General features: G+C 48.3%; 1 protein-coding gene and 2 long non-coding RNA genes across 5 annotated transcripts in view; 1 reads left to right on the top strand and 2 right to left on the bottom strand.

Annotated features, from left to right (window-relative positions):
* Nucleotides 1–25,090, top strand: part of ZFHX3 (zinc finger homeobox 3) — a 252,974-nt gene extending 227,884 nt beyond the window's left edge. For all 3 annotated transcript variants that reach the window (XM_061174008.1, XM_061174010.1, XM_061174009.1), the window contains 5 exons: nt 1,964–2,097; nt 2,249–2,449; nt 12,062–12,164; nt 13,441–18,843; nt 22,898–25,090. In XM_061174008.1, coding sequence (XP_061029991.1) covers nt 1,964–2,097; nt 2,249–2,449; nt 12,062–12,164; nt 13,441–18,843; nt 22,898–24,528 — 7,472 coding nt within the window. In that variant the 3' untranslated portion in view covers nt 24,529–25,090. The remainder of the gene's footprint in view (nt 1–1,963; nt 2,098–2,248; nt 2,450–12,061; nt 12,165–13,440; nt 18,844–22,897) is intronic.
* Nucleotides 19,642–21,818, bottom strand: LOC133078833 (uncharacterized). Its single transcript, XR_009697952.1, has 4 exons — nt 21,785–21,818; nt 20,606–20,718; nt 20,012–20,160; nt 19,642–19,924 (listed from the first exon to the last, which is right to left on the bottom strand). It is a non-coding gene; the product is annotated as an uncharacterized LOC133078833 (long non-coding RNA).
* Nucleotides 24,368–25,727, bottom strand: part of LOC133078832 (uncharacterized) — a 174,367-nt gene continuing 173,007 nt past the window's right edge. The window contains exon 5 of the long non-coding RNA XR_009697950.1: nt 24,368–24,529. This is a non-coding gene — a long non-coding RNA (uncharacterized LOC133078832). The remainder of the gene's footprint in view (nt 24,530–25,727) is intronic.

Raw genomic sequence — 25,727 nt, 5'->3', positions numbered from 1 at the left:
CCCCATCTTTAGAATGCCTTTGAAAAGCTATATAGAAGAGCTAACATATAGAAGACAACCAGTAAGCAAAAATGAAAAACGATGGAGAATAAGGAACCTTCTGGGGGCAGGAAGATCTTACGTCCCCGAAACATTAATTAAAGACTCCTATTGTGGGAGTGTTCAGGCAGGGGCCCATCACACTCCGAGGTCTAAAACCTGCGACGCGAGGTTTCGCGGGATCAGGTCTGCCGGGGGCTGGGAGACGGGAAGTGGGCCATGGGGGAACCAGACTAGAATGTTACAGCACCTAGTTAATCGGCAGCCAGTCCATCACATTAAATATCCAGCCGTCATGTATTACCTCTCAAGTGAAAATGAATAACTCCCATTAAGAAGAAAATGGGTTTGAAGTCGATTCGAGACAGATTAAAGTACTGTTATGAATGTGTGTTGGGAGGAGGAGGGGTCCATGTGTAATATGCTTGTCCTTGTACTTTTTAAATAATAGATGTTCTACAAACTTATGTAGACCAGGTTACCAAGATACTGGGGTTAAAGATCAGAAGATGTGCATTCTGGGAAGAGCATCAACTTCCTGGAATATTTCCTGCATTTCACATTTTTTTTTTCCAAAATTATTGTGTGGCCTTATGATTTTAATGAATAAAATTGATTTTTTACAACTGTTTATTAAAGCACACATCTGTAATGACAGCATCTTGGGTATCCACGTCAGAACAGATTTCAAAGCTGGAAACACATGCTAGATAACTAGGCTGGATGAGACAGAAAGCAGTTTGACCAAAGAGTAAAAATGAGGCTTTCTAAACCAGTGAGACCTCAGTGCTGAGTCAAATGATTTTTCAGTGAGGTAGGGAGGGTAGTGGGTATGTATTGTCTCACTACCATTTTCAGGATTTTTCTTCTTACCACTTGTAGCAAAATTCTGAAAAATGGAGTTCCCGTCCAAAACAAGTGAGAGAGCCAGCCTTAAGATATTGACCAGGTTTTGGAATGACCACATCTGGACCATTTGGAGATTTGTGTTTATACTGGAGGAGCCCTGCTTATTTATCCTTGTTAAACCCTTTTAGCCCAGCTGTTTTCTCATCAAAATCTTCCAGATCCCTTTCCATGCTTCAGAGAACTCCTTCCGCCAACACTTCCATGCTCACTGTTTGCTGCTTCAGTCTCATGTGACTCTGCTTCCTCATTGGTGTTTTGGTGTTTTGGTGGAGTGGGGTGCAGAGGGCATGTTTCTGGCAAGCAGAGAGGACACTTTCCCTCTGAACCACCCACTCTGAATAAACTCTTGTGTCTGGAGCACTGGCTCGATTGGAAGTTGGAGTCACGCCCTATCTAGTTCCACTCTTCAATTACTTCTTCCCCAGAAGCAAGTTGCTGAACCCAGACTTGATTTTTTTGCACGTATTTGTATGCAGATATCCGTGTAAACCTTTCTCGGGTCCGTCCCATTTATCATGTCTCCTGTGCTGTGCTGTGCTGTGCTGTGCTGTGATTTCAAGAGCTGTGACAATAAAGTTGGAAGCACATCGTTTATTACATCCATGAAAGCAGAGTGTGTCTGGTACTTGGGTTGACTCGTGGTTGGCAGAGCAATTGGTGAGACTTTCCCACCCACCCTCATAAGCCAGCAGATTGTGTCTTGATTGGGGGAGGTCAGAATAGACTGAATGTAGCTTAATCCAACTCAGAGCCTTTTAGTCCATTTCTGTACCTTTTTTTCTTAGTGTTCAGTTGTTAAAGTTGTGTAGTGACAGAAATTCATGGGGGACAAAAAGAAACACTTGCTTCTTTTCTAGCATGCCTGATAAATCAGTCCGGATGCTCATCCTACTTTAATTTTGGTGTTTCAAGAAAATCCTGTGCTATAAATGAATGTTGATTTTCACCCAACGCAAACCCTCTGGGAGCTGGCCTGGTCTGGCTGCTGTATTACATCTTCTGCTTTTTCTTCCAGCATCATCAAGCCAAGCAGAGAAGGAGCTGACAGATTCTCCTGCAACCTCCAAACGCATCTCCTTCCCAGGTAGCTCAGAGTCTCCTCTCTCTGCAAAGCGACCAAAAACATCAGAGGAGACCAAAGCGGAGCAGGTGAGGCCAGAAGCGGCTGTGCTGGTGGGGGAGTGTTCCAGATAACTGGGGGAAGGGGGGAGTGGAGTCTCGGGTGGGCGGGCTTGGGGCGGACACAGTTGCGGTGGGAACTGAAGATTCAGCCGGAGGGGTGGCTGTGTGTTCCCCACAGATGTACCAGTGTCCCTACTGCAAGTACAGCAGCGCCGACGTCAACCGGCTGCGGGTGCATGCCATGACGCAGCACTCAGTGCAGCCCATGCTCCGCTGCCCCCTGTGCCAGGACGTGCTCAGCAACAAGGCCCACCTCCAGCTGCACCTCACCCACCTCCACAGCGTGGCGCCCGACTGTGTGGAGAAGCTCATCATGACGGTAAGGCAGCTGGGAGCAGGACCTTGGGGCTTTTCTCTCCCCAGCGGTCCAAGGTGATGCAGCAACATGGGCAGGACGCTGTGTTGCTGGATGCGAGAGCCAGTGCAGAGTTGGAAATGTCAAAGATAGTCCTGTGACCTTTGTTCACCTTAGACTTGGCCTGACTGCGGCCCAAAGGGCTGAATACATGTGCATTTCTCAACATCCCTTATCATTCCTCTCTCCCCTCAGGACGCAGAGGCCTAGAGTAGCTAACCATTTACATGAAGAAGTTGTTGTTCAGATTCTCCAAACCTTTACTGAGCAGGTCATCTTCTAGGTTGCTCTTAAATTCATTATGTCTCATTTCATCCTCACAACCACCCTGTTTTATTTAAAAAGTTTGACACGTTTACATTAACGGCTGAGGAAACTGAGGCTCAGAGAGGTTAACTGACTTGATGCTCCTGCAAGTGGCAAAGTTGAGATGTGAGCCCACATTCTCCAACTCGCAGAGTGTAGCCCTGTGACGTGGGAGTTTCTCAAGTGGATGCTTTCATTCTCAAAGCAGGAAGATGCTCAGTTGGGTAGCACGTGGCGAGTCATGAACAAGGGCTTTGCATTTTGAACATGATGTTGGTACACCTGCGGGGCATTGCCTCTAAGTGGCCACTGTAAACATGGCCCAAAAGATTAGTATAAGGATTTAAATCTAATGCAATGTGAAAACTTTTCAAACTTCTACGGGCGATACCAATATCCTGCATTCTGTGTATGCTTGGGCTGCTGGATAGCCCTTTCCTGATCACTAGAGGAAAAACCACCAAAGAGAAAAATTCTCACCTCTAACTTCCTTCAACAGTGGAGTAATAAGTTAATTTGATTGCCTTTTCGTGTGAAGATTCCCATGCAGGTCACAGACGTATAACCTCTAGGCATTTCCCATTCCACTTGGTTACGCAAAATTAATAACATTGTAAGTGATGTTTAGTCGTGAGGAACATACATTTGATGATGCATCAAGAGAACCTTAGCAGCCAATGGCAAGCTCTAAGGTGACCTAGCATGAGTTTCATTTCAAGTATAAATTCACTTCCCATGGGTATTTTCAAATAGACAGACTGGTGAACATTGTTGAAAGGTTCTCTGTAAGTGGAAACTTCCTTTTGTGGATGGGTGGGCTTCTGTTACAAGTTTCCCTGGAATTCTCTCCAGCCTTGGAAATAACAAGGGGGATTTTCCTCAGGCCTCATCATACTTCCCACAGATGGCCGGGAACCATGGGAGCCTGAAGAAACAGGAAGAGATGTGGGGAGGGTGGCATTTTCAATACATCATTCTTCTGCTCTGGTGATTATTTTTCCTGTTTAATATCAGTCTGGTCTAGGAAATGTGAGCCTGTAGTAATCTGTATGATTGGTTTACATTAGACAGTAAGTTTCATTTATACATCCCTAGGGACTACTATATAAATTATATTTCAAATATCCATTGTTTGTCATACTTTTATAACAGCAACAGTATGGTACATTCAAAGTAGCAAGTCTGGTGGTCATTATGAATCTTCATTAATCAGCAGAGTCTTTGAGGGGAGGATGGTACTGCTGTGTCTGCTTGGGTACCAATCCCTAAGATATTTTTGGGTGTTACCCACTCAAGCAGTGATTCTCAACCTTTTTTTTTTGGAGACTCTGGTGAAAACGATTTAGTAGCCTTACTGGGTATTCTGTGCACACTAAAGTTTGACAACTACTATTAAGAACTCTTTCAAATATTCTCCATGTACAAAATTGTGTGTACAATGCCAGAGAGCATAAGGATACCCTCAAATCCATCCATGGAAACAGGTTAATAAACCCTATTTGAGAAGACTCCCTAAGAACATCATTATGTAGGAGAAACACGCTCCCTAAAGGGGCTGTGCTTGGCACCTTGTACAGGAACCCCTGTGTACCTACCTCATTTGCCCATAGCAGACAATGGAGATGTTTTCTAAATATTTCTGAAAAAATGTGCAAATTGTGGGAAATGTGCTGACTATAGGAAGTTCATTTGCTAGCAATAAGAGAAAGTTAATGGATTCAGAAATAAAGTTGAAAGTTGTGGGAAATGTAATCATAAGGGTTTTACACTTGATTTAGAGGCGTATATAAGGATGATTTGGTACCCTATCTTTGCATGAGAAGATGGAGTTACTGCATGGCTGTCAGTATTGAATTCGTTTCTCAAGTCATGAGGATGGTTTGCATTGAGCTAAATGAAGCAATTCCATCTCGATCCTTTAGCAGAATCAGCAGGAAAAGATGAGCAACCAGGGTTAGAGGGGAGTTTGTGGCCATACCTTGGGGTGAACCCAGCATCCTATTTGAGGACTGGACTGCTGATCTTGGTCTCTACCCTGACAAATTAAATAGTTGCCATTGTCCTTCCTCTGAAAAGTTTGGTGTTAATATGAAATTTGCAATTGTTTTACAACTAAGTGTTTATAATGAACCTGTGGTTAGAATCATGCCCCTGGAGGATATTTTACAGCAGTTTTATTAGAAAATTGGCCAAGGGAAAGTATTGGTTAGGCTTTCTGACGATATATCTGTTTGTTCCTGGCCAACTAGAGCAGGAAACTCTGAGAAATGCCCCTCAAATCAGAGCTCCATTTCCTAAACCATATCATTAAGGAATGGTCAGTGTTCAGTCATTCATCCTCCAAGAGGAGAAAGTTATGTCTGCTTTATCCTTGAGTGGCTAGGATGAATGGCAGTGAGAGGAATGAATCTTCTTCCTTGCCAGATTGTTTGACTGAGTTCACTGCCTTTGGCTGCAAACTAGGAAAGCCTGGCAAAATCCACCAAACAGACAGCTCCTGGCAGACATGGGGTATGTCCAAGGTATCTAAAGCTATAAATTCTGGTAAATACTTTTTGCTGTCTGGGTCCAAGGTGCCAGGATCTGGCTTGAATTGGGTTTCAGTCTCTCTAAAAGTAAATTCCACCCTGATAAATGGAAATAGATTACTTTCTATACAATGTCTTTCCGTTCAGTTGTAAATGGAGAGTGTTTTGAGGAGGCTTCATTTAATAATACCTTATCAGACAGCTTTCAGGAACCTGCAGTGTCTAATATGTCTGTTGCTATGGTAACAGCTGCTTGCTTATGCTCTGCATCTCATATCTGTGTCTTCCATGGGCCCCCTTCTTTTTACCGATGAAGGGGCTTGAAAAATATTCTCCACTGGGAACAATTGCAGCTCTGGCCCTCCGCTATGGAAACTGCACCCATACCACTTCATTCTGCTTGGCCTATTGGAAACAGAGCTCCAAAGGGTGTCTTTACACACGTCATATGAAAGACGGAAATTATAAAGCTTAAGGCGGTGAGACAGGTGCCCCTCCAGACCCAACTGAGCGACCCGCCCCCAGTGTCAGTTCCATAGAATTCTCACCTATTTACAGAGAAGTCCGAGATTCCAAATTGGTGGTGGGGATATGGGAGCTGCTGCTTGTGCCCTCCTTTTTTTCACGGTTTTAGGGGAGGAGGGTTGAGGGCATAGGGTACAGGTTTCTGGCCCCTAAATGAGAATGGGAGAGACCACCTACAATGCATATCAGTAGCCTTAAATTATTCTGATTGATCACTGCCCTTCTGAGTGGCAGGACACACCACTGGGATCCCGGAGCATTAATACGGGGGAACTGTCTTTGTTCCCCAATCACTTAACAAAGTATGACCTCATGGCAGAGAAGGGGGGTTGGCTCTGGAGCAGCCCAGGAACACCTTTTTCTCTAGCCCTTCGTCTTCACGCCCTCTGGTAGTCCTTACTTATTCTGTATGTTTTGTACATGCACGGATTCCCCTTGGCTGCTCCTGGACCTGCACTGCCTGCAGGTCCCCTCCACCCCCAGCCCGCTCCAGCTGTCTGTCTCCTGTGATGTTTTCGGTCAGCATCTATCTCTGCTCGTCGTGTGCCTGTGCATCCGAGTCTCCAGATCAGGCTGGCTGCTTGGCCCCCCTGCACTGGGGGCTCTCGGGTGGCCAGCGGCCCTGAGGCTATGGCACCCACTTGGGTACCAGCTCTCACTTTGTCTCCATCTCAGAGGAAGGTAATGAAAATAATCGGGCTTCATTAATTCCAAGCCCTGTGAGATGATAGCCATTTGGAGCCTGTTTGCCAATTAGATGGTCTAAATTAAAAGTGACCTTGGTATACTGCTGCTGCTTGCCTCTCCGAGTCTAATGAAGCTTTTCTCTCCAATTCAGTCCCCTTCTCAGCTCTTTTTTCTCTCTCACTCACTGTGTGTGTGTGTGTGTGTGTGTGTGTGTGTATGTGTGTGTGAACTGTTCATATGTTTCCTGTTCTCCCACCTACCTCCTTTTTCAGTCTTTCTCATTCTTAGATTTTAAAATCTGGTTCAGGGCTGCATTTGTTTCTGGCCCATATGAATTGTTAATATGGCCCTACAATTCTTCCTCTTGGGTTTTAGGTTTAAAAAAAAACAAAAAAAGATAGACAACGACATAGAAGACATTTTAGAAGGGAGACAAGACGAAGAGAGAAACAGCCCTCTAGACTCTGTGGTCCAGCTGGGGCCCAGCCTGGCACATTTGGAAGGTAGTAAAGGAAAGGAGGGAGAAACCTCTGCAGCTCTCTCTGCTGCCGTGAGTTGCCGGGCTTGCTGGCTGCAGATGTGCAGAGACCAGCTGGCAGCCATCGAGGTCAGGGGAGGAAGTGAGCAGCCAGACCCTCACTGGCGCCGTCGACTTTGGATCCCCCACTAGCTAGAATGCTCAGTTCTGGAAGCGGTTGGCTTTTAACTCCATGCTTCAGTTTTTTGAACAGGACCAATGCCTCATTCACAAGGTGTAGAGACTGGCCAGGTCTGTGCCAGGAAGGCCTGTGTCTGAGGCTTTCCCTCTTTTTTTCCCTCCATCTGAGGTTCTTCATTCTATTCATTTTTTTTTACTGAAATATGAAGGATTTGAGTCTCCTTGGGAGTCTAGGTTTTGGCAAATCTATACTTTCACTTGGAATAGAGAGCCTTTCAGAAAGAAGCTCTACTCAGGCGAGCAGTGCCAAGGCTGTGGGGATGAGGGTCTCAGAGAAACCAAGTTCAGTACTTGCTCTAAGAAAATACCTTTGCTTTCCAGCATGTGGAACTTGTTGGTTGCATTGATCTAACCTCGGACAGGGTGGCCTTGAGAGGTGAATTTGCATGAACAGTCCCGTTAAGAATTTAGCGAAGTGTATATACCCCTTGGCTGCTCAAGTTGTGGTATTTGGCCATTTCATATCCATGACCCAGAGAGAGCAAGGAGTGGGGAGGGATCCTTATAATTCCAGCTTCTTCTGTCGAAAAAGAGTCAACATCCGTGGCCCCTCCCAGATGTCACAGTGGGGACCAGACCCACATCTAAGACTCTGGGTTTTATAAGGTGTGTCCTTGGGGCTTTCAGGCCCACTCACCTCATAGAAACTTGAAAGGCGTTAAGTCATAATCCAAAATAATGGTGAACTGAACAGGAGGTAGGAACTAGGTATTTACAAACCCACGTCACCTTTCCTAGTAGTCCAAGGGCAATTAACTTGAATCCAGGAATTTCCCTCGAGGGAGCCTGTGATTTCCTGAAATTATCTACAGTAGTTTGTTTTAAAAGTATTTTCTCTAGGAGCTTGCAACTTTCATCAGATTTTCTAATGAGTTTATGATCTCTAGAAGGGTAATTATTCTGGATGTGAGCTTCTTGGACACAGGGACCCGGTCTTGCTCTGTCTCACAAGCGTGCAGCACGGGGACCTTGTACAAAGTTTAGTGAATGATGGTCAAATGAATGGATGAGCAGAGTCATTTGAGGCCCTTCCTTCTCATCAACTAAGTTGTTTTGGAATGGCTTAAGCGTGAAGCTTCTTAGTACCAGTGTGGAGCTCTTCTGTTTCTATCGTCATCATATGTGAGAATTGCTTGAACTTGAAGATTTTCAGCATCAGAGCAGAACTCCACATTTCTCTAGTTATATGTGAGACTTGTTTACTTGTTAGGAAGGTACTGCGCCTGTTCGGATGATATTTTCTTCCTACGTTCCCGTCAACTCTGCATGCTTGACTTGGCTCAGAGGGCTGAGAGGAGCACATGTGGTATCCAGATCATCACCACGGAGCTGCTTTGCATGGTCACGGCCGCCGATCTTGAGAGGCTCACATTCTGAGGAAGTAATGGCTCTAAGCAATTGAATTTCCTTACCAGAAAAACTTGGACTTTTGGTTAAAAGTCTGTTTTAATAGTCTGAGGTCCCCTCTATACATTAATGAGTAGAGTGTGGGGGAATGTAACTTAACATACTCAGTGTTTATGGGTGTAAGATTATTGGAAGAATCAATCTACATGGATGTCAGTGTAGGAAGTATAGGTGTTTAGACTGATTGTGTACTATTGTCTGGCCAAACCTAAAACTTTTTGTTTGGCTTTTGAGTCTGTGGATGGGAGGGCTGGGGCAGAGAGAGTGAATGTGTAATGCCGCGTACGCTGTCTGTGCAGGGGAGCTGCTGGCAGCATCTAGTCCTCCGAGGGTCTCTGTGGTTTGGGCACGTTTGGGGTGGCTTGGTTACGACGCTGTGGCCAGGTTTTGTCCTCTTACACACTGGCATGCTCCGACGCTCCTAGTGAAAGGGAAGGCCTTTACAGAACTCTGCCCAGCACTGTTGAGCGACTGCCTTTCCCACGGACTTTCAGCCGTCCATCAGAGGCTGGCTGGGATAGACTCAACCTTCCACACTGTGTGGCAGCCAGATATGAGTGGGAAACAAGGAGTGCCAAGGCAAGTATTGAAGGAACTCAGCCTTTGGCCAACTCTCATTTTCTTCCGTGAGCAGAATTCCTCAGTGAGCCATTGGCAGGACCGTATTTTTGGCTCTTTACAAAAAAGCGTGGTAACTTTGAGTGATGAGCTTGAGAAGCGGGTAGGAGAGGGAGGAGTGGACACAGACACGGGAACATTAGCGTCCGAGAGCTGACATGGGGCCCTCCAGCATCCTGCACAGCCAAGAGGCTTCCATCGCAACCTCTCTGTTCAGACCCACGCGCAGACAGACCCCACCAGAATTTCTAGATCCTTAGGATTGTCTTTAGGGGTCTTCTTCTTTGCCTTCTGGGAATTTCTTGCCCATTAAGATTTTATATACCAAACCTTTTTTGTTTGTTTCCAGGGAGAGGTCGGGTACACTATAGATGAGAAGATGCAGGTAGATGGAAGTAATTATGTAAACACGTATGAGGCAAGACTTACAGGTTTGGAGGCCCAGATTAAGATGCAGAGGAGCATGTGAGGTTGATGATTATATTTTGGGGAGAGTTAATTGATGGAAGGTGAAGGCAGACAAAGAACCGCTGCTTACTGCCTTCTTGAATCCCAATCAGGAATTATGATTAAAGTCGCGGCGAGACAACAGAGGGCTGATGAATTGGTGTCTTTTTTTTCTTTCTTTTTTGCCGTCATTCACACTTGATTGACTTCAACCTTTCAAGTGCAAAAGTCTCTCTTTTCCATTATTATTCATAGCCATCTGAGTTTTTCTAATTAAAGTGTATGAAAACAATTACTGATCCGTCGTACTGAGTCTGTTAGAGGGGATGTCTGCCTTACTGTAATGTGTATAAAAAGCCCACAGTTTTCTATAATGATGTGCAGCTGAGGTGTTAGATAATTTTATTCTTTTTTACTCTGTAGGGCTTTTTTTTTTTTCACTTCTCATGATTCATTTTTCATAATTCCTAAAGATCCCAGGAAAGGACTGATCCCGCAGCTACAGCCGAGAAAGGAGGTGTGGGGGGAGTCTTTTTTCCTTTCCCTTTCTCCCCCTCTTGCCCCCAACCTCGTGCTCCCCCTCGGTCGAGGACTGTAAATTAATCGGTGACCTTTCACTTCTTGGATTCCCGCTGGACTCCCCAACCACACTGGTCAGACATGCTTTCTATTAAAAAGAAAATAGATGGAATGAGTTTGGCAGTCTCCGCTCCATTCCTAACGATTCATCCACAGCTAGCCGTAAGCAGCTGCTGGCGAGCTTTGTGTGAGGCTGCAGATGTCTGTGAGAGCAGGGATTCTGTGTCATATTCACCTGCCATGCACCTGCTCTTCGTAAACGCAGCGTTTCTCAGAGCCCTTCTCCGTAGTGCCTGTTGCTTAATTTTTGCACCTACGGGCATCCGGGTTGCTGAGATTATCCTAATACCCTGAAATGTATTGAGGAGTTACCTTTCTGGATTTATGGGGACAGCTGTCTGAGTTTCCTCTAGGAGTGGAACCTACCACTGATGATGCTAGTGAACATGTCAGCAGTGATTTTGAGCAAGGCCAGGATCCTCAAACCATTAAAAATTAATAGTAATTTATTTTAAATATTTAATTTTGAACAGTAATCTAGGTGTTCCAATCTTTGTAACAGCAAGTGAAGATACTATCTCAATAGTTGTGTTTGATGGGAAAGTAATGCCTCCAGGTGGGGCTGGGCGCCATGTAGAAAGGTTAGTGGTGACTGTAAGTTTCTGTTCCTGTAACCTCAGGGTCAGTTTACTTCTCAGGCTGTCATCAAACAGGGAACGATTTCTAATTCATTTGGGAATATCATCGCCAACTACCTTCCCATCCTATAGTAGGCAAAGGGATATTGCTTCTTCTTAAATGAAGAGCCTTTTAGCCTTACGTTGGATATTGAGGGCCTCCTATCACGTTAATGGAGGGCAAATGATAACTTGTTTGGACAAGCTTGTGGCCAGATGGCAGGAAAGCCTGGAGAAATAAATGCCGAAAGATCTGACCTTAAATTGTAGCTCTTTTGACCCAGGCTAATTCTGGAGTCGCTGTATTGGGAAACAACAGCGGTGGCCAAGGTGGGGCTGCCCTGTTGTAGCATGTAGGGTGCAGGGCACCCTCTGTGGCTGGGACACTGGCCAGAAGTCCCCTCTGATGCTGTGTACCTCAGGCAAAGACCCCAGGAGAAATCCTGACTGAAGCGAGTCATAAGAAATGCTCATCTGCACTTGATCTCAGCTTGTAAAGGGTTACAAAATGTTGTTTCCTGGAGAATCTGCCAGTGTGTCTGCGTGTCCTTAGCCTTCCCTTTGTTCCCTTCTCTTCTTCTCACTCTTTCCTTCACTCTTATTCCCCTCCTCTTCTTGCCTGAATACATTCTGAAAACAGTACTACAATGCTCCCTGCTTCAAGATTACAGTGTACTTTACTAGGTATGATTTAATTAGGGCCCTTATTATGTTTTCAGCAGCTTAAGGTGGGCCTTTCAACTTATCTACCTAATTGGTTGCACAAGAAGTTTCACAGCCCATGACAAAACATTGTCAGTGATCAAAGTCAAAATTCTGCATAAAGGAAAAATATTAATAATAAGATTATTCTTCAAGTGTGCACTGCTAATTATGTCCAGAATGTAACCGTAGAAACGCTTTTGACTGATGTGAGCTTTGTCTAATAAACATGAATCTTCAGTGAGCTATGAAAAGTGACACCTCCAGCTTTACACTGGTGAAGGCTAATTTTGCTTATTAAATAATTTTAACACATTTCCCTATTTTGTGTCTCTTTCCTCGCCCTTTGACTCTCCTCGCTTCTCTACCGCTTGCTCTTCAGGTGACTACCCCCGAGATGGTGATGCCCAGCAGCCTGTTCCTCCCAGCGGCTGTTCCAGATCGGGACGGGAACTCCAGTTTGGAGGAGGCAGGAAAGCAGCCTGGTTAGTGTCATTATTCTTGACCCCTGAGAAGAGTAAACAAAATGAAACCTGGGGCCAAAATTTTCATGGAGCAAGAGTGCCAAGAATTCTTTACGATACTCCTAAAAGCTGAATGTAACTTTGCAAGGGATGAGGGGCACCGTTGTCAGCTACTTGATACTCTGGTTCTTGGCATGTATTTGTGTACACACTTCGTATGGTTTGAAGTGAGAAAAAAACCAGGTGAGAACCAGTGGGGTTTTGGTGGACACGTGTCCCCTTAGACTATACAGCGAGGAAGTGACTAACCAGAGAGTCAGCCAGTAGACCCATGACTTATCACCCTAAGCCATCAAATACTCCCTCTCTGAGGACTTAATTATTAGGGACCTGTGGAGCACATGGGTGATCTCAGGGCACTGGATTAGTTGTCTTTCTAGGTGCTATCTATCTATCTGTGCACAGAGCTCTTCTCTGAGACTTCCAGGAGTGCCTTATGGGGGGCAGCGGAGAGGTGCATTTGGAAAGAACGCTGTTGTAGGCATAGATGCTGCTGGTGCCCCATGGTGGGACCTAGCTGGGTGGGGCCTTAGACCTCTGTTTATGAGTCTCTCCTACATCTTTGACACCTTGTCAGCAGCTAAGGTTTAAGTTGGGAAGAGTTACACCACACTACTGCCCCACCGTGTCTCCCTTGTGATTTTTCCATATTAGGCAGTGTACAGCTGACCCAAAAAAGGGTCAGAATATTTATGGGTGTGATGATCTCACTGTAGAAAAAAGTTTTAATGTGTTTTCATAATTGGCCACTTGAATGTTCTTTGCTTATTGAATAGAGAGGACAGTCAAAAGTCACGTAATAACAAGAAATTATTTAATGCCTAAAAATATATACATATCCCCAAATTTCTTATATTACAGTGGATAGCGGTTCTTGCAAATTCCCCACAGCTTAGGACAGCATTAATTCACATATTCTATAATTCAGATCCATGTAAAGGGGGGTATCCCTTCAAGCCAGTTCTCGAGAAGTTGAAATGAATATTGTTTAAAAGACAGATTTGTGCTATGGTATAGGCCTACTAGCAGTTGAGGCTTTTTGTATTTCCTTTTCTTCCTCTCTGTTCCTGTGCACCTGCTTATATAACACGTGCTCTCAGCAGTGTGGGGCTCTGTGGAGAGTGTGTGTCTGCAGGTTGGGTATTTCCCACATCATGAGACTCTGTGTTCATGAGGCCTTGCTGGGTAGACAGCTCTAAGCCTTCTTTATCATTGGGCTTGATTTTTTTTTTTCCAGAAACCTCAGATGATCTGGGAAAGAACATCATGCCCTCTGCCGGCACAGAACACAGTGGCGATGTGAAACCCTCTCCTGCTGACCCAGGCTCTGTGAGAGAAGATTCAGGCTTCCCGTGCTGGAAGAAGGGGTGCAACCAGGTTTTCAAAACTTCCGCCACTCTCCAGGCGCACTTCAACGAGGTCCACGCCAAGAGGCCTCAGCTGCCCGTGTCGGATCGCCACGTGTACAAGTACCGCTGCAACCAGTGCAGCCTGGCTTTCAAGACCGTGGAAAAACTGCAGCTCCACTCTCAGTACCACGTGATCAGAGCTGCCACCATGTGCTGTCTCTGTCAGCGCAGTTTCCGAACTTTCCAGGCTCTGAAAAAACATCTCGAGACGAGCCACCTGGAGTTGAGTGAGGCCGACATCCAACAGCTTTATGGTGGCCTTCTGGCCAATGGAGACCTCCTGGCAATGGGAGACCCCACCCTGGCCGAGGACCATACTATAATCGTTGAGGAAGACAAGGAAGAAGAGAGTGACTTGGAGGATAAACAGAGCCCGACGGGCAGTGACTCTGGGTCGGTACAAGAAGACTCGGGCTCAGAGCCAAAGAGAGCTCTGCCTTTCAGAAAAGGCCCCAACTTCACCATGGAAAAATTTCTAGACCCTTCTCGCCCTTACAAGTGTACCGTCTGCAAGGAATCTTTCACTCAGAAGAACATCCTGCTAGTGCACTACAATTCTGTCTCCCACCTGCATAAGTTGAAGAGAGCCCTTCAGGAATCGGCAGCTGGTCAGCCAGAACCCACCAGCAGCCCTGACAACAAACCTTTCAAGTGTAACACTTGTAACGTGGCCTATAGCCAGAGCTCCACACTGGAGATCCATATGAGGTCTGTGTTGCATCAAACCAAGGCCCGGGCAGCCAAGCTGGAGGCTGCAAGTGGCAGCAGCAATGGCACCGGGAGCAGCAGCGGCGTCGCCCTGAGCTCCTCCACCCCAAGTCCTGTGAGCACCAGTAACACCTTTACCACCACCAACCCAGGCAGTGCTGGCATTGCTCCAAGCGCCAGCTTACTGAGCCAAGTGCCCACTGAAAGCGGAGGAATGCTGCCCCTGGGGAATCCCAGCGGTGCCAACACTGCTTCCCCTTCAGAGCCCAAGGAAGCCAACCGGAAGAAGCTGGCAGATATGATCACATCCAGGCAGCAGCAGCAGCAAGCACAGAGCCTGGCCCAGGCCCAGGCCCAAGTTCAAGCTCACCTGCAGCAGGAGCTGCAGCAGCAGGCGGCCCTGATCCAGTCCCAGCTGTTTAGCCCCACCCTCCTTCCTCACTTCCCCATGGCCACAGAGACCCTGCTGCAGCTGCAGCAGCAGCAGCATCTCCTCTTCCCCTTCTACATCCCCAGCGCCGAGTTCCAGCTCAGCCCCGAGGTGAGCCTGCCGGTGACGAGCGGGGCGCTGGCGCTGACGGGGGCGGGCCCAGGCTTGCTGGAAGAGCTGAAGGCTCAGGTTCAGGTCCCGCAGCAGGGCCATCAGCAGGTCCTGCAGCAGCAGCAGCAGAGCCAGCTCTCTCTGCCCCAGAGTCACTCTGCCCTCCTACAGCCCAGCCAGCACATCGAGAAGAAAAACAAATTGGTCATCAAAGAAAAGGAAAAAGAAAGCCAGAGAGAGAGGGACGGTGCCGAGGAGGGGGAGGGCAACTCGGGACCAAAGGAATCACTGCCAGATGCCTTGAAGGCCAAAGAGAAGAAAGAATTGGCCCCAGGGGGTAGTTGTGAGCCTTCCATGCTCCCTCCACGCATCGCCTCGGACGCCAGAGGGAACGCCACCAAGGCCTTGCTGGAGAACTTTGGCTTTGAGCTGGTCATTCAGTACAACGAGAACAAGCAGAAGGTACAGAAGAAGAACGGGAAGACCGAGCAGGGGGAGAATCCGGAAAAGCTCGAGTGCGACTCCTGTGGCAAGTTGTTCTCGAACATCTTGATTTTAAAGAGTCATCAAGAGCATGTTCACCAGAATTACTTTCCCTTTAAACAGCTGGAGAGGTTTGCCAGACAGTACCGAGAGCACTACGACAAGCTGTACCCCTTGAGGCCTCAGACCCCCGAGCCGCCGCCGCCGCCCCCGCCCCCGCCGCCACCCCCGCTTCCGGCAGCGCCGCCCCAGCCGGCCTCCACACCAGCCATCCCCGTGTCAGCGCCACCCATCACCTCGCCCACGATTGCACCGGCCCAGCCGTCCGTGCCGCTCACCCAGCTCTCCATGCCCATGGAGCTGCCCATCTTCTCGCCACTGATGATGCAGACGATGCCTCTGCAGACCTTGCCGGCCCAGCTGCCCCCTCAGCTTGGACCTGTGGAGCCTCTGCCTGCGGACCTGGCCCAGCTCTACCAGCATCAGCTCAATCCAAGTCTGCTCCAGCAGCAGAATAAGAGGCCTCGCACCAGGATCACGGATGACCAGCTCCGAGTCCTGCGGCAATATTTTGACATTAACAACTCCCCCAGTGAAGAGCAGATCAAAGAGATGGCAGACAAGTCCGGGTTGCCCCAGAAAGTGATCAAGCACTGGTTCAGAAACACTCTCTTCAAAGAGCGGCAGCGTAACAAGGACTCCCCTTACAACTTCAGCAACCCACCCATCACCAGCCTGGAGGAGCTCAAGATCGACTCGCGGCCCCCTTCGCCAGAACCTCAGAAGCAGGAGTACTGGGGGAGCAAGAGGTCTTCAAGAACAAGATTTACTGACTACCAGCTGAGGGTCCTGCAGGACTTCTTTGATGCCAATGCTTACCCCAAGGACGATGAATTTGAGCAACTCTCTAATTTACTGAACCTTCCAACCCGAGTCATAGTGGTCTGGTTTCAAAACGCCCGACAGAAGGCCAGGAAAAATTACGAGAATCAGGGAGAGGGCAAAGACGGAGAGCGGCGGGAACTTACAAATGATAGGTATATTCGAACGAGCAACTTGAACTACCAGTGCAAAAAATGTAGCCTGGTGTTTCAGCGCATCTTTGATCTCATCAAGCACCAGAAGAAGCTGTGTTACAAGGATGAGGATGAGGAGGGGCAGGATGACAGCCAAAACGAGGATTCCATGGACGCCATGGAAATCCTGACGCCCACCAGCTCCTCGTGCAGCACCCCGATGCCCTCCCAGGCTTACAGCACCCCAGCACCAACGGCCAATACAGCTTCCGCTGCTTTCTTGCAGCTTACATCAGAGGCTGACGAACTGGCCACCTTCAGTTCAAAACCAGAGGCGAGTGATGAGAAACCAAAGCAGGCTGAACCTCCCAGTGCCCAGCCAAACCAGACCCAAGAAAAGCAAGGACAACCAAAGGCAGAGCTGCAAGAGCAGCTCGAGCAGAAGACAAATGCAGCCCAGCAAAAGCTCCCGCAGCTGACATCCCCCGCTCCGTTGCCCCAGCCTCCTCCACAAGCGCCGCCCCCTCAGTGCCCCTTACCCCAGTCGAGCCCCAGTCCCTCCCAGCTCTCCCACCTGCCCCTTAAGCCCCTCCACACGTCAACTCCTCAGCAGCTGGCCAGCCTACCTCCTCAGCTAATCCCCTACCAGTGTGAGCAGTGCAAGCTGGCGTTTCCGTCGTTCGAGCACTGGCAGGAGCACCAGCAGCTTCACTTCCTGAGCGCGCAGAACCAGTTCATCCACCCCCAGTTTCTGGACAGGTCCCTGGATATGCCTTTCATGCTGTTTGACCCTAGTAACCCACTGCTGGCAAGCCAGCTGCTCTCGGGGGCCATACCTCAGATTCCGGCAAGCTCGGCCACTTCCCCTTCAACTCCCACCTCCACGATGAACACTCTGAAGAGGAAGCTGGAGGAAAAGGCCAGTGCCAGCCCTGGAGAGAATGACAGTGGGACGGGAGGAGAAGAACCTCAGAGAGACAAGCGTTTGAGGACAACTATTACACCAGAACAGCTAGAAATTCTCTACCAAAAGTATCTCTTGGACTCCAATCCAACTCGAAAGATGTTGGATCACATTGCGCATGAGGTGGGTTTGAAGAAACGCGTGGTACAAGTCTGGTTTCAGAACACCCGAGCCCGGGAACGGAAAGGACAGTTCAGGGCTGTGGGCCCAGCCCAGGCCCACAGGAGATGCCCTTTTTGCAGAGCGCTCTTCAAAGCCAAGACTGCCCTGGAGGCTCATATCCGGTCCCGTCATTGGCATGAAGCCAAGAGAGCTGGCTACAACCTAACTCTGTCTGCGATGCTCTTAGACTGCGATGGGGGACTCCAGATGAAAGGAGATATTTTTGACGGAACTAGCTTTTCCCACCTACCCCCAAGCAGTAGTGATGGCCAAGGTGTTCCCCTCTCACCTGTGAGCAAAACCATGGAGTTGTCTCCTAGAACTCTTCTTAGCCCTTCTTCCATCAAGGTGGAAGGGATTGAAGACTTTGAAAGCCCTTCCATGTCCTCAGTTAATCTAAACTTTGACCAAACTAAGCTGGACAACGACGACTGTTCCTCAGTCAACACAGCGATCACAGATACCACTACTGGAGACGAGGGCAATGCGGATAACGACAGTGCGACAGGAATAGCAACTGAAACCAAATCCTCTTCCGCGCCCAGTGAAGGGTTGACCAAAGCGGCCATGATGGCAATGTCCGAGTATGAAGATCGGTTGTCATCCGGTCTGGTCAGCCCAGCCCCGAGCTTTTACAGCAAGGAATATGACAATGAAGGTACAGTGGACTACAGTGAAACCTCGAGCCTTGCAGACCCCTGCTCCCCAAGCCCTGGTGCAAGTGGGTCAGCAGGCAAATCTGGAGACAGTGGGGATAGGCCCGGGCAGAAACGTTTTCGCACTCAGATGACCAATCTGCAGCTGAAGGTCCTCAAGTCATGCTTTAATGACTACAGGACACCCACCATGCTAGAGTGTGAAGTCCTGGGCAATGACATTGGACTGCCAAAGAGAGTGGTTCAGGTCTGGTTCCAGAATGCCCGGGCAAAAGAAAAGAAGTCCAAGTTAAGCATGGCCAAGCATTTTGGTATAAACCAAACAAGTTACGAGGGACCCAAAACAGAGTGCACTTTGTGTGGCATCAAGTACAGCGCTCGGCTGTCTGTACGTGACCATATCTTTTCCCAACAGCATATCTCCAAAGTTAAAGACACCATTGGAAGCCAGTTGGACAAGGAGAAAGAGTACTTTGACCCAGCCACTGTACGTCAGCTGATGGCTCAACAAGAGTTGGACCGGATCAAAAAGGCCAATGAGGTCCTCGGACTGGCAGCGCAGCAGCAAGGGATGTTTGACAACGCCCCTCTTCAGGCTCTCAACCTTCCGACAGCATATCCGGCCATCCAGGGCATTCCACCCGTGTTGCTCCCCGGCCTCAACAGCCCCTCCTTGCCCGGCTTTACTCCATCCAACACAGGTGGGTTCTGCTCTTGGTGATTCTCCCAGTATTAAATAGCCGCCCAATTAGTGCTTGTTCTGTGGCTACCACACAAAACCTCTGAGTGTTGGCCTGATAGGAAGCTTCCCTTTTCTAGTTCTCTAACAGCAGTAAATCCTCAGGTCCCTTCCACTGAGTCTCCCTAGAGCTATGGTGTACATGACTCTTTGACTTGCCAGTTCAAGGATGGGGACCTTGTGGTTGGAACAGGCTCCTGAAACCATTCTCGTGCCTGGTGTTCAGTACCACCACCAGAGTGTGTGTTATAGGCATGAACTTCAGGGTTCTGGCGTACTAGATCCTGGGGTATTTTCAAGACAGCAGTTTCCATTATAGACCCTTCCATTCAGTCCTTGTGGAAATGCAGATCCCATCTCGATGTCTGTTGAAAATATAAAACATTTGAATGTCTAGCTAATCCTGGATTGTGCCTTCTGGAAATTGGTTCAAGAGAATTTAAATCAACTCTTTGCCTTCCCCTGTGGTCCCACCTCCTTTTTCAGAGATGTGCTCTGGCAGGAGAGATTCTACCAGGAAGACGCTCTCATACGGTAGAGCCTTACTCCTGGGGTTCTCTTCCAGTCAGAAATAGAGTGTTATTTTAGTGTTTTTTGTTTGTTGGTTGGTTGATTTTCGGCTGCACCACGCGGCATGTGGGATTTCAGTCCTCCAACCAGGGATCAAACCTGTGCCCCCTGCAGTGGAAGCACGGAGTCTTAACCCCTGGACTGTCAGGGAAGTCCCTGGTTTCTAATTAGACTGCCTTTGTACTGGAATGCACTGACCAGGAACTCATATTGGGCACTGTGGTTCTGAATTATGACATGTTTTAGTCCTCTAGACAGACAAAAATGTTAATAGTAACACGCCTTCGTTTTCTTCTGCCCGTTTCCCTTTCTAATTCAGAGTCACGTACTTGGTAGTTATTTTTCCACTTTGTAGGGAGTGCCGCGGTTCTGCCTGTGTACCTCTCTTGTTCCTCCTCCTCTGCCCTCACCCGTCTTCTCTGAATCCAGCTGTCTTCCCTAAATTGGACTTTCACCTCCAGGATCCTGTGAGACTGAGGCACAAGTTAGCGGGTCCCTCCACAGCCTGTGTTGACCAGTACACATTCACCAAAGGAGAGCCCCTCAGAGTGCCTCCTTACCTTCCAAACATGGCCCTGTTCCCAGGGGTTGAAGTGGTTCTGCTGCTTCCCAGAGCAGCCCTGGTTTCTGGTTGAATTAAATCCAAGTTTTATAATTTTGGCAGTGTTTTACAGAACGCGAGGGGCTACCTCATTCCGGATCCCAGTTTCTTAACCAAAGAGAAGAACAAGAAAAGAAAGCATTAAGATTTAGAAGTCGTTGCTTACATGTGTTGGCAAGTAATGTCACAGAATGATGTTAAAAGTCAGCTAGACGTAAGCCAAGAAAGAGACTATGGAAAGTGGCTGGGCACTGAACTTCCCTTGCAGCCCGGGACCTTGGAAGAGGGGCTTGGGAAGGCCCAACATTTCATAATAATGTGAAAATATTAGAATCAAAATGTCTGGTCTATTCCCCTTGTTTTACAGATGAGAAAACTGAGGCCCAGAGAGGTCAAGACCATTCAACAAGCTAGGGTAGGAGCCGGGCTCCCGGTGCTATAACTCCCTTGAAGGCCTCTGGGCTCCCAGTGCTCTGTACTCCTTCCACAGCACCCAGTATGAGCCAGTCAGTCAACAGGTATATGTTTAGTGCTACTCTACTCAGGTTCTGACCACTAGAGTGGACTCCAGGTAGGAGGATAGATATGCTCTTAATCATTCAAGGCAGCCAGGCACGCCCCAGTTACCACCGTCTGACTGTACCACAGCTCCCAGGAGCACTGCATCTGGAATTAGGAAAGAAAGAACTTGTGTTTAATATGTCAGGCCCAATGGTAAGCTCTGTCCATGTGAGCTTCCATTTAATCCCTACATCCATCTACTGTGGAAAGCTGAGGTTCCAAGCAGTCAACTAATAGGCCCAATATCACACGGCAGATGTGTGTCAGCCACAGTCCATACCTCGTCAGTCCGACTCCAGGAGTACGTGACTCAGCCTCAGGGGGATGAAGTGGCTTTTTTGGTTCTGATCTTACAGATGAGAAAACCAAAGCCACAGAATTACTGTGAGAATGTATTGAGCTACTTTATCTCACATGGCTAGTGCAGAGCCTGGTAAATAGCAGAGGTTCAGTACATGTTTCTTAAAATTGAATCTCTTTTGTGCACTGTCAGTTCAAGATAGAGAAAGTCAGTTCTTCTCTGAAAGCCTGATGCCAGAGGGATGGGGAGATCAATAGGCGGTTCCTTCTCTGCCCCACTGATCATTTGGCTCTGGCTACAGCTCCAACCTAAAACGTGGAGCAAGCCTGTTGCCTAGAAATAGACGAAGCCATGTCCCAAGTTGGAATTCATAATCTGCTTTGTGCCACTTTAACCAACAAGCCTTTACTGAGTTTTTCTAAGTCACACACATCTTCTCCTCTGATTTCAGTCCCTTAAGTGCATTCAGGAAATTGGATGACTTAATTTCAGTGGTCCCTTTCTGCCATTTTGGAAGAGTAAATTAATGATGTTATGTGATGCTGAGGGAAGCATCCTACTTGGCTATCCAAAAGTTAATGCCTGTTTTTTCTGGGACTGGCAACTTGAGGCAACCTTGTTCTCTTCACCCGAATCTGAGGGTTTTTTAATGCAGTGTGATAGCCCAGGGAATACTGCACCACTGGAGCCAGAAATCAACATTGTCTTCACCTGGGTTGGGCTTCAGAGTGTTTTTTTCTCATGAAGACAGTGACTTGTTTGGAACCCCACCCCAGCTTTCTTGCTGAAGATGGTCCAGATAAAGTAGTGAGGGGCTGTGGGATTTCTGATTTTACATTTTGGTGTCCTCTGAAGAGAAGGGATGCGTACCGTCTAGGGTCTTGGATGTGGTCAGTGCTGTCCTTCACCGCCACCTTGCTAGTCTTCATGAACCAGCAGCAGCCCTCCATCACCCTGAAACAAAAGATTCAACCCAGGAGATAGTTATGGGTCAGGGAGGAGGTTAGGCTCTGGGACTGCGTGAAGGCTTTACAGGTAGTGGTAGATTAGGCCTGAGTGTGACTGAGGATGGGGCTGTGCCCTACGTGCGCCTGGTGACATGGTCTGCCACCCATAAGCAGTGTGGTGCCTGGGGTAGGTTGTGATGTCTTAGGAATTGCTGGTGCCAGCACTTTGACATTGCTTTTCTCCTCTTCCTGTGGCTGCTTTCTCAAGCATCTGCAGTCCTAATCCTCCTGTATGTCATTCAAATAGGGGCAGGAGAAGAAAATGCTCATTTTTCCGGTGGACTCCAGAATCCTATTCCTAGGTGGTTACATTTTTCAGCAGATTTGTTAAAGCAGATCAGCTGAGCCAAAGCAGTGCCACTGTTGACCTTGAATGGATTGTTTTCATTTCTTCCCATTGTTCCTCCTCTCTGTGCCCTCCTAACACATCCATTCACCTGCAGCAGTGGAGGTCAGAGAGGCACATGTGTAGAGCCTGTTGTGTTTGTTCAGGTGGTCTTGGTGCCTGGCCGGGTTTCTTGCTTTCGCTCTCTTCTCCAGACAGCTTCTGGTGGGGCCTCTTGACTGTACTATTTCTGTGGGGCTTTTGATGAAGGCCATCGGTTCAGATGGGTCCTGGCTGGCAGCAGCTAGTCTGGGGGCCTCCAGACTAATTGCCTTGGGCAGAGTGAATGGCAGCTGGGAGCGCAGCAGAGAAAACATGACCGAGTGGGATGGGTGTGGCACGTTGGGCAGGAAGGTGTTGGAAGTTGTTTAGCTGGTATGGGAGGTATGGGAGCTGACCCAGGGCTGGGTCCGGATTAGAATACCGGCTATCCAACCTGGGCCTGGCGGGAAAGCCGTTGGATCAACAGGATCCTCCAAGTTCAAACCTTGAGCTCTTAGACCCTGTGCCAGTGACACAGGTGAAACATCTTGAGCACCAGCCTCAGCACCCCAGACTGACACGTGATTTCTCTGTCTCCATTCCTTTCAGCTTTAACGTCTCCTAAACCGAACTTGATGGGTCTGCCCAGCACAACAGTTCCTTCCCCCGGCCTCCCCACGTCTGGATTACCAAATAAACCGCCCTCAGCGTCGCTGAGCTCCCCCACCCCAGCACAGGCCCCCGCGGCGACGGCCCCTCTGCCAAGCCCCCAACCGCAGCCGCCGCAGGCGCAGCCACCGCCGCCGCCAGCAGCCCAGCCGCCACCCGCGCCGCAGCTCCCGCCGCAGCAGCAGCAACAGCAACGCAAGGACAGAGACGGTGAGAAGGGAAAGGAGAAGGAAAAGGCACACAAAGGGAAAGGGGAACCCCTGCCCGTCCCCAAGAAGGAGAAAGGAGAGGCCCCCACGGCGGCCGCAGCCACGATCTCAGCACCGCTGCCCGCCATGGAGTATGCAGTGGACCCTGCGCAGCTGCAGGCCCTGCAGGCAGCCTTGACTTCGGACCCCACAGCGTTGCTCACGAGCCAGTTCCTCCCTTACTTTGTACCAGGCTTCTCTCCTTATTACGCCCCCCAGATCCCCGGCGCCCTGCAGAGTGGGTACCTGCAGCCTATGTACGGCATGGAAGGCCTGTTCCCCTACAGCCCTGCGCTGTCGCAGGCCCTGATGGGGCTGTCCCCGGGCTCCCTACTGCAGCAGTACCAGCAATACCAGCAGAGTCTGCAGGAGGCCATCCAGCAGCAGCAGCAGCGGCAGCTGCAGCAGCAAAAAGTGCAGCAGCCCAAAGCAAGCCAAACCCCAGTCCCCCAGGGGGCTGCTTCCCCAGACAAAGACCCTGCCAAAGAATCCCCCAGACCAGAAGAGCAGAAAAACGCACCCCGTGAGGTGTCCCCCCTCCTGCCGAAACCCCCCGAAGAGCCAGAAGCAGAAAGCAAAAGTGCGGACTCCCTCTACGACCCCTTCATTGTTCCAAAGGTGCAGTACAAGTTGGTCTGCCGCAAGTGCCAGGCGGGCTTCAGTGACGAGGAGGCGGCGAGGAGCCATCTTAAGTCCCTCTGCTTCTTCGGCCAGTCTGTGGTGAACCTGCAAGAGATGGTGCTTCACGTCCCCACGGGCGGCGGCGGCGGCGGCAGCGGCGGCGGCTCGTACCACTGCCTGGCGTGCGAGAGCGCGCTCTGTGGGGAGGAAGCTCTGAGTCAACATCTCGAGTCGGCCTTGCACAAACACAGAACAATCACGAGAGCAGCAAGAAACGCCAAAGAGCACCCTAGTTTATTACCTCACTCTGCCTGCTTCCCCGATCCTAGCACCGCATCTACCTCGCAGTCTGCCGCTCACTCAAACGACAGCCCCCCTCCCCTGTCGGCCGCCGCCCCCTCCTCGTCCTCCGCTTCCCCCCACGCCTCCAGGAAGTCTTGGCCGCAAGTGGTCTCCCGGGCTTCGGCCGCGAAGCCCCCTTCTTTTCCTCCTCTCTCCTCATCTTCAACGGTTACCTCAAGTTCATGCAGCACCTCAGGGGTTCAGCCCTCGATGCCAACAGACGACTATTCGGAGGAGTCTGACACGGATCTCAGCCAAAAGTCCGACGGACCGGCGAGCCCGGTGGAGGGTCCCAAAGACCCCAGCTGCCCCAAGGACAGTGGTCTGACCAGTGTAGGAACGGACACCTTCAGATTGTAAGCTTTGAAGATGAACAATACAAACAAATGAATTTAAATAAAAAAATTAATAACAAACCAATTTCAAAAATAGACTAACTGCAATTCCAAAGCTTCTAACCAAAAAAAAAAAAAAAAAAAAAGGAAAAAAAAAAGGAAAAAAAAGAAAAAGCGTGGGTTGTTTTCCCATATACCTATCTATGCCGGTGATTTTACATTCTTGTCTTTTCTTTTCTAATATTAAAAAAAAAAGAAAAAACTTAACCCTGTTACATTGTGTCCTTTTGAAGGTACTATTGGTCTGGGAAACAGAAGTCCACAGGGCCTCCCTATGTCTTTGGAGCTTAAACCCCTTGTATATTTGCCCCTTTTCACTAAATGCCCCACGTTGATAGCACAGAGGAGCCCGGCATGCACTGTATGGGAAAGCAGTCCACCTTGTTACAGTTTTAAATTTCTTGCTATCTTAGCATTCAGATACCAATGGCTTGCTAAAAGAAAAAAAGAAATGTAATGTCTTTTTATTCTCAGGTCAATGGCTCACACTTTGTTCTGTTTTCAGAATCATTGTTTTATATATATTATTTTTGGGGGTTTTTTTTTTTTTTTTTTTGGTTTTTGTTTTCGTTCCAGAAAAGATTTTTTGTTTTGTTAATTTAAAAACGGGCAGAAAGTATTTGAGAAAAACAATGTGAACTGCTTTAACTTTCTGGGGATTTTAAGGATAGCTTTTCTGCTGAAGCCAATTTCAAGGGGAAAAGTTAAGCACTCCCAATTTCAGAAAAAAAAAAAAAACCCACACACAGAGTGTTGAGGACTTGTAGCTTAAAAAAATAAGTTTTAAAAACTGACTTTCTGTATTTATGATAGATATGACCATTTTTGGTGTTGAGTAGATTGTTGCATTGGAAATGAACTGAAGCAGTATGGTAGATTTAAAAGGAAAAAAAAAAAAAACCTTTTGTGTACATTTAGCTTTTTGTATGGTCCAGCTGACAGCTCCTCATTTGATGTTGTCTTGTTCATTCCTAGCAGATAGATTGCAATCCGTTGATTCACCTAAGCTTTTCTCCCCCTTTGTCCCTTAATTCCACTTTCTCTTTCCTCCTCCCACCCTATAATCTCCCACTTAAGGTAGCTGCCTTCGTTTCCTAGAGGGTAGCTGCAGAATTATTTTATAAAACTAAAGAAAGAATTTCAAAGGGTTCTAGGGGTCATTAG

The sequence above is a fragment of the Eubalaena glacialis genome, chromosome 18, assembly GCF_028564815.1.
Source record: "Eubalaena glacialis isolate mEubGla1 chromosome 18, mEubGla1.1.hap2.+ XY, whole genome shotgun sequence".
In the NCBI taxonomy this organism is placed as follows: Eukaryota; Metazoa; Chordata; class Mammalia; order Artiodactyla; family Balaenidae; genus Eubalaena; species Eubalaena glacialis.
Note: the sequence above shows the minus strand (reverse complement) of the source record. Positions and strands in the feature narration are given on the sequence as shown.